Source organism: Peromyscus maniculatus, chromosome 7, assembly GCF_049852395.1.
Source record: "Peromyscus maniculatus bairdii isolate BWxNUB_F1_BW_parent chromosome 7, HU_Pman_BW_mat_3.1, whole genome shotgun sequence".
Classification (NCBI taxonomy): Eukaryota; Metazoa; Chordata; class Mammalia; order Rodentia; family Cricetidae; genus Peromyscus; species Peromyscus maniculatus.
Genome location: NC_134858.1, coordinates 52,902,453 through 52,919,576, shown reverse-complemented (window position 1 = coordinate 52,919,576; position 17,124 = coordinate 52,902,453). Strand labels below are relative to the sequence as shown.

Genomic DNA, 17,124 nt, shown 5'->3' with positions numbered 1-17,124 from the left:
GAGTGGGTTGGCAGTTTTACAGTAGGTTTAACTTTTCTTTTTACATTTATTTATTTTGTGCATGTTCATGCTATCCTACAGATGTGGGGGGTCAGAGAACCATTGCAGGGGTCAGTTCTCTTCTTCCAACAGATGATGTTGAGGTTCAAAGTCAGATTGTCAGTCTTGGCAGCAAGTGTCTTTACCCAGCCAACCATCTTGCTGGTCTCACGTTAAACTTTTTAATAAAGTGCATAGATTAGTTATATAGGATAATATTTCATGTTCATGCATTCAAGTAGTACACTTTAATCACATCCACATCCCCTTACCTGACCACCTATTTCTTCTGTATAAGCTTTCTGTAACACTTTCATGTATTTAAATTATTTTTTAGAATCCCTTTATGAGGGAAAACGTGACACTTGTTTTTCTAAGGCTTGTTTGGCATGTTAAACTTTTTTTAAAAATTTTAAAGCAATGTGGGAAACTCAGGCTGGCCTCAAATTTGTTTTGTAGTCAAGGGTGACCTTGAATTGCTGATCCCACTGTGATATAAGATACAAGAAATGGTTTTAAAGTATTTTGTTACTTAACTTCGTTTGTGAACAAAAATGAGACCTATTATGTATGGGAAAAGTTGTGTGGGCTGCTAAGAAGAATGTATATTCTATCACTGTTGGACAGGATATTCTGTAATGTCTGCTAAGTTCATTTGAGCTACGATACAGTTTAATTCTGAAGTTTATCTCTTAATGTTTTTGTGTGGTTTGTCTATCTGTTGATTAGAGTGAGGTAGAAAAGTCAGTGTATAATTGTATCTGGACCTTTTTGTCCCTGAATGCCTAGTAATGTTGGTTTTATGGAAATAGGTTTACCAATATTTGATGTGTATACCTTTATATTTGCTAGGATTTTGTGAGGATTCCTTTTATTAGTTTGTAGTGACTTTATCTTTTCTGACTAATGGGCTTCATGTCTGCTTTGTCAGATATGAATATAGCTACTTTAGCCTACTTTTTGGTTCTATTAGCTTAGAAAATGGTTTTCATCATTTCATTTTCATTCTTGGTATGTTTTTTCTGATAACATGTATTTCTTGCGTAAAGCAAAACAAGTCGATCTTTTTTAATTCAGTGTGTATCTTTTTTTGAGACAGAATCTTAGGGATCCCCTTCCAGTCTTGAACTCATTATGTAGACCTGAGGATGACTTTAAACTTATATTTCTCCTGTTTTTACCTCTTAAGTTCTGGGCTTAAAGGCATGTACCACTACATCCAGTTTATATGTTGTCAGTACTAAGAGCTTTGTGCATACTAGGCAAGCTCTCTACTAACTAAACTACATCCCTAATCCCCAAATTTAAATTGTGTGTGTGTGTGTGTGTGTGTGTGTGTGTGTGTGTGTGTGTGTGTGTGTGTATGTGTGTGTGTGTGTGTGTGTATGTGTGGTGTTGGAATGAATGTATGGCTTTGGCACATACAAGCCCTCTACTGTAGAGCTGTGTTCCCACCCCTGTTCTGTGTCTTTGAGTTGTAGGCTGATCATTGATAGTATATGGTAATTCCCGTCCCTTTTGTTTGTCTGATTCAAGTGCTCTGTGTTCTTTTTCTTTTTGTTTGTCTTGTTTGATATGTGAAAAGTCATTTGATTATTCTTATAGTGAGATTATTCTTTCTGGGTGTTTAGGATTATAAATGTCCTTCCTTTTCTGAGTATAGGGTTTCTTTCAGTATTTTCTACAGGGTGAACTTAGGTGATGCGTTGCTGTAGTTTGAGGTGACTTCAGAAGTCTTTATTTTCCAGCAATTTTCAATGAGAACTTTGCTGCCTATAATGATTTTTTTTTTTTTGAGCTGAGGATTGAACCCAGGGCCTTGTGCTTGCTAGGCAAGCACTCTACCACTGAGCTAAATCCCCAACCCCCTATAGTGATCTTTTTACCAATTATTTACTTCCAGGGCTTTCACTGTGTGGCTTTAAAGGTTTCAGCTGAAAAGTCCACTTTACTCTGATGAATTTGTCTCTGTAAGCCTTTTACAGGGACCCTTTTACAGGGATTGCTTAAGACCACGAGAAAACACAGATATTTTTATCATGATTCATAACAGTAGCAAAATTAAAGTTATAAAGTAACAATGAAAAGATTTTATTTGAAGCTTATCTCTTGTGTCCAGTATCCTTTCTTTGGCCATTACACTTGGCACTTAAATAGCACTTTTGGAAAGTTACGATTGGGATTGGTTTTTGTTTTAAACTACTATTCAAGTGCAATAGTTTCTTATTTTGTCTTCAGTCCCTGATAGTTTTTTTCTTACTTGATATTTTATATTGTTTCTCACTTTCTTCATTATGGTATGTTTGGAGTTTGTTATTGAGTATTTGTAGACTTATAGAGGACTCAGTTGCCTTGTTTTCTCAAAAAAAATTTTTTTTTTTATTTCACATTGGTTCTTTGTTGCCATTTGTATGTTTGTTAGAATAGGTATCTCTTCCATTTATTGGTGTATGTTTATGTAGGTGTGTATATGTATCCAGGCTGGTGCACATGCTCCTCTGTGCATGTGTGTCAAATCAATAAACCTCAAAGCTTATCTGTTGAACTAGGCTGGCTAGCTGAGAGCCAAGACCCTGCCTGTCTTATATGTCCTCCTTCCTAGAACTTGGTTACAAACACAAGAAACAATGCCCAGCCTTTTTTACATGTATTCTGGGGAGCCAAACTCAGGTCTCAGCTGCCTCTACCATTTTTCTATGACTGTCTTATTAGTGAACATATCTCTGATCTTCAGTTCACTTCATGCCCCACTAGCACTTGGGAATTAGAATGCATACTGCAATAACAACAGCACAGGAACAAACTAAATATTTTAATATATTAAAAATATTATTTTATTTTTTTTCTGTGCGTGTGTGCATGCAGGTTCCTGTCAGAGTCAGAAGACGTTGTAGGAACCCTGGAGCTGGAGTTATAAGTGGTTGTGAGCTACCTGACATGGAGGTTGGAAATCAAACTCAGGCCCCTTATAAGAATAGGACTTGCTCTTAACAGTTGAGCTGTCTCTTCAGCTCCTAAGTATATTTTTAAAAATAGGAATTAAAGCTTCATATTTGATAACAATTGAAAAAGCAAAGAACCAAAACAATTTTATAAATTAGGATGTTGAAAATTAATAAATGGGTTAGGAAGCATGAGGATCAAAGTTTGATCAACAGTACCCATGTAAAAAGCCCTTAAAAAGAAAACTATATACAAATAACACTCAACAGACTCAGCAGGTTGCATTTAAGTATTTATCATTATCATCATCATCATCATCATCATCATCATCATCATCGTGTGTGTGTGTGTGTGTGTGTGTGTGTGTGTGTGTGTGTGTGTGTAAGTGTAAACAATAGGGTTAGAGCAATGGTTCGGTGGTAAGAGCACTAGATGCTCATCCAGAGGACCAGGTTCAATTCTCTAACAGTCACATAGTAGTTCACGATAGTCTGTTACTCCAGCATCCTCTTCTGGCTTCTGTGGGCACTAGGCATGCAGGTGGTGCACAGACATATATGTAGGCAATATATATATATATATATATATATATATATATATATATATATAGTTATAAATTATATAACTAAACAATAAGAGGCCATGAATTTGAGAGTGTGTAGGGTAGAGAAGAGAGGGAATGAGGGAGGTGATGTAAGTACATTGTAATTAGGCCCTCAAGAGTCAACTATACATATATTTCATAGTATTTTATAATGTATATAATGCCCACTTTATAGGATAAGAAGGTTCCTAAAGTAGTCTTCTATGAGAATGATTAATTATAGCTCCAGCATCATGTAATAACTAAGATTATAACCATAACCAATTTGAAATTAACCAGTTTTTAAAAAAAGGAAAAGAAAAAAAGCTGATCTTGGAAGTATGTGTTCATAATCCAAGCATGGAAAAGTGGAGACAAGCAGATCTCTTGAGCACATCACTAGCGCTTAGCCTATCATAATCAGTAAGTTCTAGGTTCCAATGACAGACCTTGCCTCATAAGTAGGCTTGGGCTGGCATGCATGACAGCTCAGCTGATAAAGGTACTTGCTGCCATCCCTGAGGTCCTGAGTTCAGTCCCTGGGTCCCAAATGATCTATAGAACGAGAGAACCAGCTTCTGCAAGTTAACCTCTTGCCTCCACATGTGCTTGGTGGCATGTGACCCCAACCCTACATATATAAATAAACATAATAAATAAACAAAAAAAGCAAATGTGTAGCTCCCAATGGATACCCATGGTTGACCTGAACACAAGTGTGCCATATTCACACACCAACACATGAACACTCCCCTACTTCACAAAAAATAATAAAGTTAAATGTGCTCATGATAATCGAATTTTAAAAGGAGGCATGAAGAAATGAAAAGAGAAAAAGTAGGAAAGAGAAGAAAAGTTTATGGGAAGAAGGCAATTGTAATAATAATGAGGGTAAATGAAGTGGAACTCATGAGAACACAATATATCATCATTTTCATATATGACAAATTTTGTAGAATTGAGAATAATTCCATCAGTGCTAACAGGACATCTTATTCTATACATTTGTTTTCATTCTGAGGTCTTTCCATAACAGGATATGTTGACCTGGGATATCCCCTTTTTTTCCTTCCTTCAGGTTTGCCTCATTTTGTACATGAAATTGATTGCTTATTCTGAAAAAATTCAAAGAATCAAACTGATAGACCAACTAAAACTTGCCATGCCACTTAATTCAGGTGGTATAGAAAAATATGTCCACACACACACGTATTTCTTTAATAACACCCTACCATCTTGTAGTATTTAGCTACCTGACAGATATAAAGTTATATTATTATGTTAGGACATGTGAAGTAGCCATGCAGTTTACAATCACATTTTAAGTAAAAAGCTATTAACTTATACTAGAGAGTGAACCTTGTAGCTTATTCAAAATTTAGTTCTCATATATTAAAAACACTTAATGTTAATGAACCAACTATACATATGACTTTAAAATTTTGGCTAGGTAGTGGTGGCACACACTTGAATCCCAGCACTCGGGAGACAGAGGCAGGTGGATCTCTGTGAGTTTGAGGCCAGCCTGATCTACAGGGCGAGATCCAGGACAGTCACCAAAACAACACAGAGAAACCCAGTCTTGAAAAAAAATGCAATATGGAAATTTATGGAAAGGTTACATCTTTAGTTTACATAGCAGAGTGAAGAAATAAAGGGATTAAGTTGGATTATGACTTTGGCTACATTTGTGATAAAAATTAAGCAACATAAAAAAAATCCCCATACATTTCTCACCAGGTTCTGCAAATTTTCATATGAGTCATTTTTGAACTATGAAAAAGAAGGAATATTCTTGTCTTGGTTAGACTTTTAGGAAATCTAATTATGAATCATCAACTTGATAAGATATTCCAGTATTTATACTAATTGGTAAATTAATTGTGTTGATCAAAAAGGCTGACAAAATTTAACTAGTATGGCCAGGACATTGATTCTTTGATGAATTCATTTCTTTTCACTTGTTCTTTTTATTTAGTGGCACAGTAGCTATGATTATTTCAGCTAGTGTCACTGTGGTGAATCCTAAATGTGAATATTCAGTCTCACACTCTCCACTGAATCCTAGACTAAGCTGCCTTATGGCTTACTGGTTATGGGACTTATCTGTTCTCCATCCCAATCCTCCCCTTTCTCTGAAATTATCTGATTTTCTAGAACTCCACATTTTGACTGATGATTATTAATAGTGTACTATAAACAATTACTGCTTTTTTACAAACCAGTTTTTAATTATAAGGAATACAAATACACATACAACACAATAAGATAAAGCTAATCTTTTCTCACTTCTCTGGGGGCTTACTTCAGTTCATCTGTAATCTTGTATCTCATAGTCAGCCTTTGCTTGTTCCAAAGTAATGTTTCTGAAAGGTGTGATTGTAATACTGTTCAGGTTAAGAACCATCATGGATATTGCCCTTCCTTCAAGTTTAAATAAGTATTTATTATTGTGTATGGGTGTGTGTGTGTACCATGATGTTTGTGTAGAGCCGGTCCCTCCTTCTACTTTTACATGTGCTTCAAATGATTTCATCAGGTCACCAGGCCTCTGTGGCTAGTGCTTTATCCACTGAGCTATCTTGCTGGCCTTGTCTTTAGGTTTCAATGTAAATGTATTACTCTGGCTTTCTTCAGTATCATTTCATATTCAGAACAATGATTTATTATCATTTATATTTTTTTGTTATTTTAAAGATTTTAGCTATATAGCAAACAGTTAAAAATCTCACCATCAGAAACAGCAACACTATCTAGTTAGAAATACTCTTTCACACATTGCTTCAGAATTGTTTTCATATTGTATAAGTAGACAACTTTATGCAGAAGCATTATACTATATACATTTCTTAGAAATATCAAATTTATACTTCTACTTGAAGAGAAAAAAATGAAATAAAAGTAACTTTAAGAAAATTGCAGGGTTCAGAATAAATGAGAGCGTTTGTTTCATAGAGGATTTTAAGATTATGAAAGTTATGGAACATGCTGAGAGTTCTGAGTTATATTTGTTCAATTTCATGTTAGTTAGTTTTACATTATTGTAACAAAACTCCTAAAATAATAACTGAATTATAATTTTTCATAGAACATTAGATCTCATTCCTTTTTCCATGTAATGATTACACTTAACATGTGAGACCTGATATAGAATGAATATTGCTTTTATTGCATATGCTTGTTTGTTATGTCCTTTAGTAGTTTGAAAGATAGTTATATGAGAAACGTACTTTAAAAGTACCTCTAGAAGCATAAAGAACAACTGTGAGAGTCGATTCTCTTCTTCCACTATGTGGTCCAGGAAGTCAAAATCAGGTGGTCAGGTTTGGCATCTTGCTAAGACATTCCACTGGCTCTGAAATGTATAGACTAGCTTGAGCTAAGCTTTGTTTTGCCAGTCTGGATTTCTAGAGTTCCTGCTTCTGTGTAAAGCTGAACACGTGTTTAGTACAATCTTTTGTATGTGTTACTTTCAGTATACATAAAAGAAAAAAAAATCTGTACTTTCGTTATCTAAAATTCATTATAGCAGATAGGGATTCCAGTTAAAATGACAGGCTGCATTCTGGCTGCTTTGAACCAATAAATAACAGAATCGGATTTAGGAGTAGACTCTTCCAGAGAGAGAGAGCATTGGAAATCCACAAGCAAGTGAAGAGGGGAGACAAAAGCTGCATAGCTTTGCTTCTTCTGCTCTTGCTCAGTGGTGGTGGTAGGGTTGGTTTAGGCTGAACGGTAAGATAGCAGAGATATCTGCACATCCATGTAAACAGATGTTTTCATGTCCCAACCGCCTAGTCCCAAATCACTGACTCAGAGGCTGAATATAAATTATAAATGATCGGCCAATAGCTCAGGCTTATTACTAACTAGCTTTTATATTTTAAGTTAACTCATACTTCTATTTATGCTTTGCTACGTGGCGGTACCTTTATTAGCATGGTATGTTCATCTCCTGCTCCCTCTGCATCTGGCTGGTGACTCCTGACTCTGCCCTTCTCCTTCCCATCATCCTTAGTTTGGTCACCCTGCCTATACTTCCTGTCTGGCTACTGGCCAGTAAGTGTTTTATTAAACCAATTTGAGTGACAAATCTTTACAGTGTACAAGAGGATTATTCCACAGCTCATCCATGTTTATCGCTGCATTTTCACAAAAGCTAGGAAATGGAACCAGCTTAATTGTCTGTTAATAAATGAACAGATAAATAAAATTTGGTGCATATTCACAATGGAATTTTATTCACCCAATAAAGAAAGATGAAATCATGACATTTGCAGAAAATGGATAGAACTGGAAACCATTAAATTATACAAAAGAAGCCCAATTTAGCTAAACTTTCATGTATAAAATCTTGACTTAAAGTTCTGTGTGTGAATAGTTTATGAAACTGTAAAGGGGATTATGAGAGAGAGATGTTAAGAGAGGAAGATATGGTGATAGAATGCATGTCATGAAAGTAGATGGTGAGAGCATCTGAATGAGGGAAGGAAACAACTAGGCAATGGTGGGTACTGGGCACAAGGAAGGTCTGGGGGAGATGATCAGTTATATGTAATGATATATGAATATGAAAATTCCATTACCTGTGGATATGATGAAATGTATTATTTCATACACCAGATTTAAAAATAAAAGTATCATTAGAATAATATGAACATACATAATTGTATGTACTCCCATTTTGTATCATTACAAATTCATATTAAACAAAATTTTGTAAATAGTCTCTAAAATACTAAATTGTTTCCCATTTTAAAAATATTTTCGATGGCAGCTTCCTAAATTAGTTCTTATTAAAGCTTATGGGTTTGTCATATACATTGGCGTACTTTGATGTAAATACTGGTAGGAGAAACTTAACAGTTATTTTTCTCTGTGCCTTACTGCTGGTTTAAATATTACTGTGTAAAATCACTGTTAAATTTCTTACATTTATAAGAATTGAGTTGAGGGCTGGAGAAGTGGATCAGTAGTTAAGAGTATACACTGCTCTTGCAGAGGATCTGAATTTGGTTCCCAGGATCACAGCAGGTGGCTCACAGACTCCTGTAACTCCAGCCCCAGGTGCTTTGTGGACAACTGAGGCATGTACATACTTTTCTCTCTCTTTTAAGAATTAATTTGGTTCTGACTCCTTCTTCATTCTCAATGAAGGTAAATGAGATCGCCTTCATAAATACCCTTGAAGCTCAGAATAAACGTCATGATGTTTTATCAAAATTGAAGGAATATGAGCAGAGGCTTAACGAATTACAGGAAGAGCGTCAGAGAAGACAAGAAGAAAAGCAAGCTCGTGATGAAGCTGTGCAGGTAGGATTCTGCTCAGCTTGTACTGAGCACCTTTCATATCTCAGGCTCTGAGTTGGGGGATGAAAATAAAATAAATAAAATAAGTAAATATGTAAGTAAATAAATAAAATAAAACCTAGTCTCTGTTCCCAAGGTTGCATGAAATAATATAGCACTGTAGGGAATGGAGAAGGCAGTCAGCGTTTGTCCTAGAAGGATGACATCTAAGGGCAACTCGATTATACGCTTAGTTGCTATGACACATTGTCATCTGTTTTCTGATTGGCTCTGACAAGAATTTTCCTTCTTCTGATCAAAAAAGAATGTTATTGAAATCATTAATAAAGATTTGGACAGTCCTTTTGCTTAGTGTTTGGGTAGGAGCTCCACCTCAGCCCCTGGCACTCTGGCATTCCTATATCTAAAGAGTCTGGAATGTTCTGGTGGAAGATCCACCTCAACTGCCCTCCCCATCTTTCCTTAAACCTGCCCCTTCAAAGCCCGCCAAACACAGCTCCTCCCCCAGAGAGGCTCAGGACCACTCCCACAGGGTATTTAAATTGTACCCCAGAAAACAGACACGTGGTTTTCCTGTCTCTCTTTCCTGTCTCCTCTCTGAGGGGCCAGAGAACCACCCAGGAACGCTTTACCCATTAAACCATGGCTTTTCTAATTCGGTCTGATTTGGTTCGATTTGAATTGCTGTGTTGGTGGAGAAGCTTATGGGGTGCAAAAAAACTTCTCACTTAGGACCAGAGGGACGTATCATTTATTGAGCAGTATCATTAGATATCTTGATTAGCTTTAAATTTCTGCAGCCACTGTTTCCATGATGGAGGAAGCATTAGGGGAAGGATTGCCTTATTGTGAAGAATCAGTCTATCTTAGTTCTTTCTTTGTAAAATACCTTAACTGTGGAGAATTTTACTACATATAAAATTTGTAGTATTTAAGTAAATGGAGACTAAATGTATCTGTTTTAAGTACCTTTAGCTGTGATCACTTTAAGTACTACATATAAGGCTTTTTGGCTAGGTGTGAAGTCATGAAAATACATATCATTTTCTAATGAGGAGCATGTGTGCATAATAAATCTCAACTCTTCAGGACAAGGGCTATTAATATTATTAACAATTAATAACTTTATTATTTACCATGTGGCAAATCATAAAATCCCAGGTGAAAAAGTATACTAGGTATAGAGGTACCATGGAAGAGGGAATAATTACTTTGCTAATGGGAAGACAGTGTCAGGGAAGGTTTTCTGTTAAGCTGATTTCTTTATTGGCTTTTCACAAAGAAGAAACTTTGTTTTTTGCCTTTGGTACTGGTGGTTGAGCCCAGGGCCTCCCTCAGATGTGCTAGGCAAGTGCTCTTTCCTAAACTATATGTTTGTAATTGAGAACCATATCATAAGCTATGGATAGAAAATGTCTTTTCATTCATCTGGCCTTGTGTAGTTTACTTTAGAAATATTTTATAGTTTTTAATGCATGTTATGTACTTTTATTACATTTATTACTTATTTTTAAGAAAAATTTTCATGATGCTATTTGTTTTAGGCTTCTCTAAAGGAACAGAACTAACAGAATGAAATATATATGTATGTGCATGTACGTGCGTGCATGTGTGTGCTTGTATGTTTGTGTGTGAATATTAAAGTGGCTTACAGGCTGCCATCTGGATAGTGCAGCAATGGCTGTCTCCTGACAGAAAAGCCAAAGATCTGGTAGTTGTTCAGTCCATGAGGCTGAATATTATAGCAGTCCCAATCTGGTGCTAGAGTCTCAGGGAAGTCCTAGAGAGCTGTCTGTTTTCAGTCCATGTTGCAATCCTGAGGAAATAGGTTCTAGTCCCAGTGAAGGAAAGGCTCAGGAACAGGATATATGAACTTGCCCGTGGGAGTGAGGACAAGCAGGTAAGAAGCAAAGCCTCTTTCTTCCATGTCCTTTTCTGTGCACTGCCACCAGGAGAGGTAGCCCGGATTTAGGGTGGCTAATTCTGCTTCAAACAATCTGGGTTTATGGTGGGCTTTCCACTTCCAATAATTCCACCAAGAAAAAGTCTTCATAGATGTGCTGGTTTCTCGATTGGGTTTTAGTTAACCCAGGTTTAGTCAGGGTGACAGCCAAGATTAGCTGTCACACTATTGCAAATGGATTTTTACCTAATTATATTTTCAAGTTATTCCTTGTCAGTTTGTAGGAATATAGTTGTCATATTTTTGTGGATCATGAATCTTCAAACTTGATTAAACTTGTTTTCTAAATGTGTCATAATGTGTGCTAGTAAGTATATATATATATATATATATACATTTGTATATATATGTGTGTGTGTGTGTGTGTAGTTCTTAGGATTTAATGCATACCAGATCATGTTATAATTTGTGTAATACTGGTAAATGACACATAAAAACCACATGTCTTTGCTATTTAATTATTGCTAAAATTCTTAGAAACCATGTACCTATTGACAACCCAGGAATAAATTGTCTAGAATATATGTTTGAGTCAAAGTTCTATCACATTTGATCATTTTATTTTCACACATAATTCTAATAACTTAAATTTTTTTGACATCAGGAACGTAAGAGAGCCCTGGAGGCAGAACGGCAGGCCCGTGTAGAGGAATTGTTGATGAAGAGGAAAGAACAGGAAGCCCGAATTGAACAACAGAGGCAAGAGAAGGAAAAAGCACGTGAAGATGCAGCCCGAGAAAGAGCTAGGTACCTAATCTGCTATCTTGCTTTTTGTCTCGATGAACAATTTGCCATTGAGAAAATCAGATCTTAACATCAACAATGTCTTACATATATTTTAGAATTACTGCAAGTTTAGAAATTTGCTAAATTTCCATGATATTTGACACCACATTCAAAATGAAGACCTATTAAAACTTTGTATTGGCTGAGAAGGTTATTTGAAGTCTTTTTTTTTTTTCCCTGAATAAGTATAATTTGACTCTAGTTAGCTTCAATGAAAAGGAATTGTCTTTCAAGATATTTGCGCCAGGCGTGGGTGGCACACTCCTTTAATCCCAGCACTCGGGAAGCAGAGGCAGGCAGATCTCTGTGAGTTTGAGGCCAGCCTGGGCTACAGAGTGAGTTCCAGGATAGGCTCCAAAGCTATACAGAGAAACCCTGTCTTGAAAAACCAAAAAAAAAAAAAAAAAAAAAAAAAGATATTTGCATCATAAAGGGTGGGTCAACTGAAGTGGCTTTTTTTGGGGTGTGTGTGTGTGTGTGTGGTTTTTTTAATTTATTTCTAGGTTATTTAGATGCCTTTGTGCCTTTGACTTGTAGTTCTTTTTTTTTTTTTTTTTTTTGATTTTTCAAGACAGGGTTTCTCTGTGTAGCTTTGTGCCTTTTCTGGAACTCGCTTTGGAGACCAGGCTGGCCTTGAACTCACAGAGATCCGCCTGGCTCTGCCTCCCGAGTGCTGGGATTAAAGGCGTGCGCCACCACCGCCCGGCCATGACTTGTAGTTCTTTAGAAGTGTGTATTTAGCTTTGTGTGTCACATTGCTTCCTGTTACTGGTTTCTCATGAAGTTTTTTGTTATCTGAGGATTATATTTTGTCTATTTTTAGTGCTTTTATATTTGTTGAGACTATGTTTATAGCCTTAGATATGAACTATACTACAGAATGTTCTCTGTGCCCTTGGGGATGGTATTGGTTAGAGTGTTCCCTGCTTATCAACTGAGTAGGTGATAGAGCCCTCTAGTTTTCTGTATGTCTACTAGTTTTCTGTTCGGTCTGTTTAGTCTCAACTAGTGTAGCCAAATGGTATCTTCATGTATTTGATTTTAAGTGCATATATTCTACTCTCACTGTATCTTACTGAGAGATAAGAGCCAGTTTTCTTTTGCTACAAATATAACCATACTTACCATTTTAGTTTGTCTTCTGTCCTTTTACTTTCATCCTATTGTGGTTTTGTTTCTTGAACATGTATTTTATTTCTTTGAAATCTGCTTATTTATTTCTGTCCTCTGATTCACATGTTAATTCCTTTTCACTTGATGTAAATTTTAATGTTATTGGGTTTATTTGCACCAGTTTTGGATTTGTCATCTCTCTGTCTCAAGTCTGTCACTTTTACTGCTTTGTTCTTTGTTAAACTAAAACTTTCTGGTAAATAATTTGTAACATTTTCAAGCTTGCTTTCTGTTGCTGTGATAAAACTCTAAAAAGCAACCTGGGAAAGAAAAGCTTTATTTGGCTTGCAGGTTATAGTCCATCATCAACCGAAGCCTAGGCAAGGACCGAAGCAGAAACCCTAGGGGAATTCTGCTCCCTGGCTTACTTCCAGGCTTACATTCAGCTGCCTTTCTTCTATAGCCTGGCCAGCCTGCCCAGGGTTGTCACCTCCCATGGTGGCAGGTGGTATGGGTCCTTCCACCTCAGCCCACAGTCAAGAGGCCGCTCAGATGTGACTGTAGACCTATCTTAGAGAAAGTGCCTCCACCACAGTTCCTTATTGAGTCTTAAAGGTGCACTGTTTTAGTTATTGTCTTCCTGTTTGCTGGCTGTCTTTTTGACTTAATAGAACATACTTAAACTGATGACTAAATTAGCTATGCAGCTACTTTGTTCTTCCTCTCATGTCCTTATTGTCACACATCTTGCAGCTGTATATGTCATAAACAGAACAATGTAGTGTTACAGTTATTTCTTTATTGTCCTATATTTTAAAGAAACCACAAAATTAATTAAGAAAGCATTTTTATTCCTTTGTGTACCCTTCTGCATATATTAAATCATTTTTGATATGCATCATTTCTATTTATCCAGGTGTTGTTGTTTTTAGTTGATGAGACTCACTGTAGCATTTTTTTGCAAAGGGTTTTGTGTTTAGTGAACTGCTGGGTACTCATTCATTTGGGAATATTTTAATTTTCTTTCATTTGAATAATAGTTTTTCTTTAAAAAAGTTTGCCTGTCCTTTTCTTTTGTTTCTAATGAGAACTCTGCCTTTAACCCTGCTATTTTCCTCAGGTGTGGTAAGTTGCTTCTTTTCTCAGGTTCACAAAATAGTCATTCTTTTTGTCTTTTGCCAGTTTGAAAATGATTTTTCTAGGGATCCCTTTGTTTCTCTTGTTCTGTACATTAATGTGGTTTTTTTTTTTTTGTTTGTTTGTTTTTTTGTGGGGGGCAGGGTTTCTCTGTGCAACATTGATGACTGTCCTGGAATTTGCTTTGTAGACCAGGCTATGCTCTAACTCACTGAGAACCGCCGCCTGCCTCTGCCTCCCAAGTGCTGGGATTAAAGGCACACACCACCACTGCCCAGCCCATTAATGTTTTTAAAGCTAAATTTTGTAAGCATTTGACAATTATTTGCCATAATTTCTTCAAATATTTGTTAGTTTCTTTAGTTCCTTATGGTGTGATGGCTTTATAGACTTTCTTTGGGTTTGATGATTCTACAGTTTCAGGGAGTTAGTACTTGGGATTTTATATTTTCATATTTTATACATATGGATCCTCTTCATGCATGCTTGCTTCCCACAGAGGCCAGGAGATGGCCTCAGATTCCCCTTCAGTTGGAGTTGAAGATCATTATGAGCAGCTATGTGGGTGCTGGGAATTGAACCTGGGTCCTCTGGAAGAGCAGCCAATGCTCTTAATTCTGAACCATCTGTCCAGTCCAGTATTTGAGATTTTTATAGGATGTTCCTCAAGACTTGTCTGATGTTTTTCTTATGGTTAGATTGAGGTTATGCTGTTTCGTGAGGAGGACCACACAAGTGGAAGAATAATCTTAACATACCAAAAGTTTATGATGTCATCTTGATTTATTCCTGATTTGTGTATTACATGGGTTTAAATGCATATTTGCACATGTTCATATGGAGGCCAGAGGTCAGCAGCAGAAGTTTCTTCAATTGATTTTCACTGTATTTTTTGAACAACAGTAATAACAACAAAAAAGCTCTGTCAGTAGCCCTGGAGTTCATTGGTTTGGCTAGACTGGCTTGCCAACAATAACTAGGGGTCCTCTGGTCTCCAGCTGCCCAGCACTAGGCTTATAGGCACATGCTAAAAGAATACAACGTTTTATGTGAGTCCTGAGGAATCTGAGCTGTGACCTCAAATCTTCATGCCCGTGTGGCAAACACTTATCCACTCAAATCATTTTCCATCCCTGATGTTGTTACCTTGGATCACCTAACTGAGGTAGTGTTCCTTCCCTATATAATTTAAAAATCCTCCCCCTGCCCTATGTGTTAAATTCTTTTAATATCAATATGACTTCATTTATTTTATATGTTTAATGTTGCAGTCTGTGGTGGTTTGAATGAGAACAGCCCCCAGAGGCTCATATATTTGAATGTTTGGTCACAGTTTGTGGAACTGTTTGGGAAGGTTTAGGAAGTGTGGCCTTGAAGGAGGTGTGTCACTGGGGTGGAAAAGCCTACATCATTCTCATTTACCTCTCTCTGTCTCCTGGTTGTTGGGTTGTTGTCTCAACATGTGAGCTGTCAGCTACTGTTCTAGTGCCAAGCCTGTCTACCTGTCTCCGTGTTTCCTTTGCCATGATGCTCATGGGTTCTAGCCCTCTAGAATCATGACCCCCTAAAATAAATGCTTTCCTTTCTAAGTTGCCTTAGTTCTGGTGTTTGCCTTTGTCATAGCAATAGAAAAGTAACTAAGATGTAATTCCATATGATATACTTATTGTTGTTCTTTTGGATATTGGGAGGTCTTGTTAGTTCTTGTGTCTTTGGCTTTCTTATCATTGGTTGTAAAGCAATTTCTTGATTTCTGATAATACTACTAATTATAGACCTGTTTTCCCTGATCCACTCCTAGGACTAGCTATTTCTTCAAAGACCTCTGATGCATTTTATTAGAAAGATTTTGTTTTACTGTTTTTGTTCTTTTAGTTCAAGTGCTTTTTATTTGTTTATAGAAATTTTGTGCTTATTGGCATAATAGTCATCAAATTTTCTTTGTTTTCCCAGAATCAAAGGAACATATCTTTTTTATTTTTAAAAAGATTTTATTTTAATTGTATGTATAATGATGCTTTCCCAGCATAAATATTTATGTACCATGTGCATGTAGTAGCCATGAAGGTAAAGATGGCTTAGGATCCCCTGGTACTGGAATTGTGGATGGTTGTGAGCCACTGTGTAGGTGCTGGGAATTGAACTCAAGTCCTCTCCAAGTGCAAGACATGCTCTTAGCTGTTGAGCCATCTCTCTAATACTGAACATAATTTATATGATTCTAATGCCCTGTAGTATGCTTTCTAGTCTAAACTCAATGTAGGGATTCATTTCTAGACAATTTTAGTTCACACCTTTTGTTTTCATGAACATGGTACTGTGGTATTGTGAGCATGACATTTGTATTTCTTTTTCTATTCTATGTCTACATGTATGCCTTAACATGCTTGTGGAGGTCAGAGGACAACTTGTGGGAGTTGTTCTCTCATTCCACCATGTGAGTATTTGGGGTTAAATTTAAGTTGTCAGGTTTGGTGGTAAACATCCCTAACCACTGAGTACCACCTCTCCCACTGCATAAATATAATTTGTAACCAAATAAACTATGTGTGACTTATTAAATTAAATGGTATATGGTATATTTTTTTTAAATTAAATGGTGTATTGATTTTGTAAAGAAGAATAGAATTCATTTTTTTTTTCATATTTCTCTACTTCAATTTCCATTCCAACAGTACAGGTAACTTTAGCTTTGTCCTGTGTACCAGTGACTGAATCATTCCCAACCTTCAAAGACAACTAACATGTTTTTTACATACTTAGACTTATTAGTAACTAACTCAATTTTCTTCTTGGAGGCAGCCTCTGTATCTTTTTGGAGGTTGCTTCTGGGTTAGGGCTAGGGACATGTGTCCACTTTCCTCTTAGCTCTAGGACCCCAACTGGTATAGACTCTACATGCTGCTTCAGTTTCTGTGAGTTCATATGCGCATAAATCATGTAGATTTACAGGGCCTTGTTTTGCTTTGTGTGTGTGTGTGTGTGTGTGTGTGTGTCCTCCATCCCCTCTGGCTCTTACAATTTCCACTACCTCTTCTCTGGGGTTTCCTGATTCTCGAAGGGAGGGATTTGATGGAGACATTCTGTTTAGGGCTGAGAATTCTAAGGTCTCACTCTCTGAATAATGTCTGGCTGTGGGTCTCTCTATTTGTTCCCCTGCTGCTTGACGAAGCTTCTCTGATGCCAGCTGAGCAAGGCACTGATCTATGAGTAGAGCAGAATATCATAAAGAGTAATTCTACTGCTGCTG

The 17,124-nt window shown here is 36.7% G+C and overlaps 1 protein-coding gene across 3 annotated transcripts in view; it reads left to right on the top strand.

Moving 5' to 3' along the window:
- Scaper (S-phase cyclin A associated protein in the ER) overlaps nucleotides 1-17,124 on the top strand; it is a 369,576-nt gene that overhangs the window by 84,237 nt on the left and 268,215 nt on the right. For all 3 annotated transcript variants that reach the window (XM_016004546.3, XM_006971561.4, XM_076576323.1), the window contains exons 16-17: nucleotides 8,723-8,878; nucleotides 11,443-11,585. In XM_016004546.3, coding sequence (XP_015860032.1) covers nucleotides 8,723-8,878; nucleotides 11,443-11,585 — 299 coding nt within the window. The remainder of the gene's footprint in view (nucleotides 1-8,722; nucleotides 8,879-11,442; nucleotides 11,586-17,124) is intronic.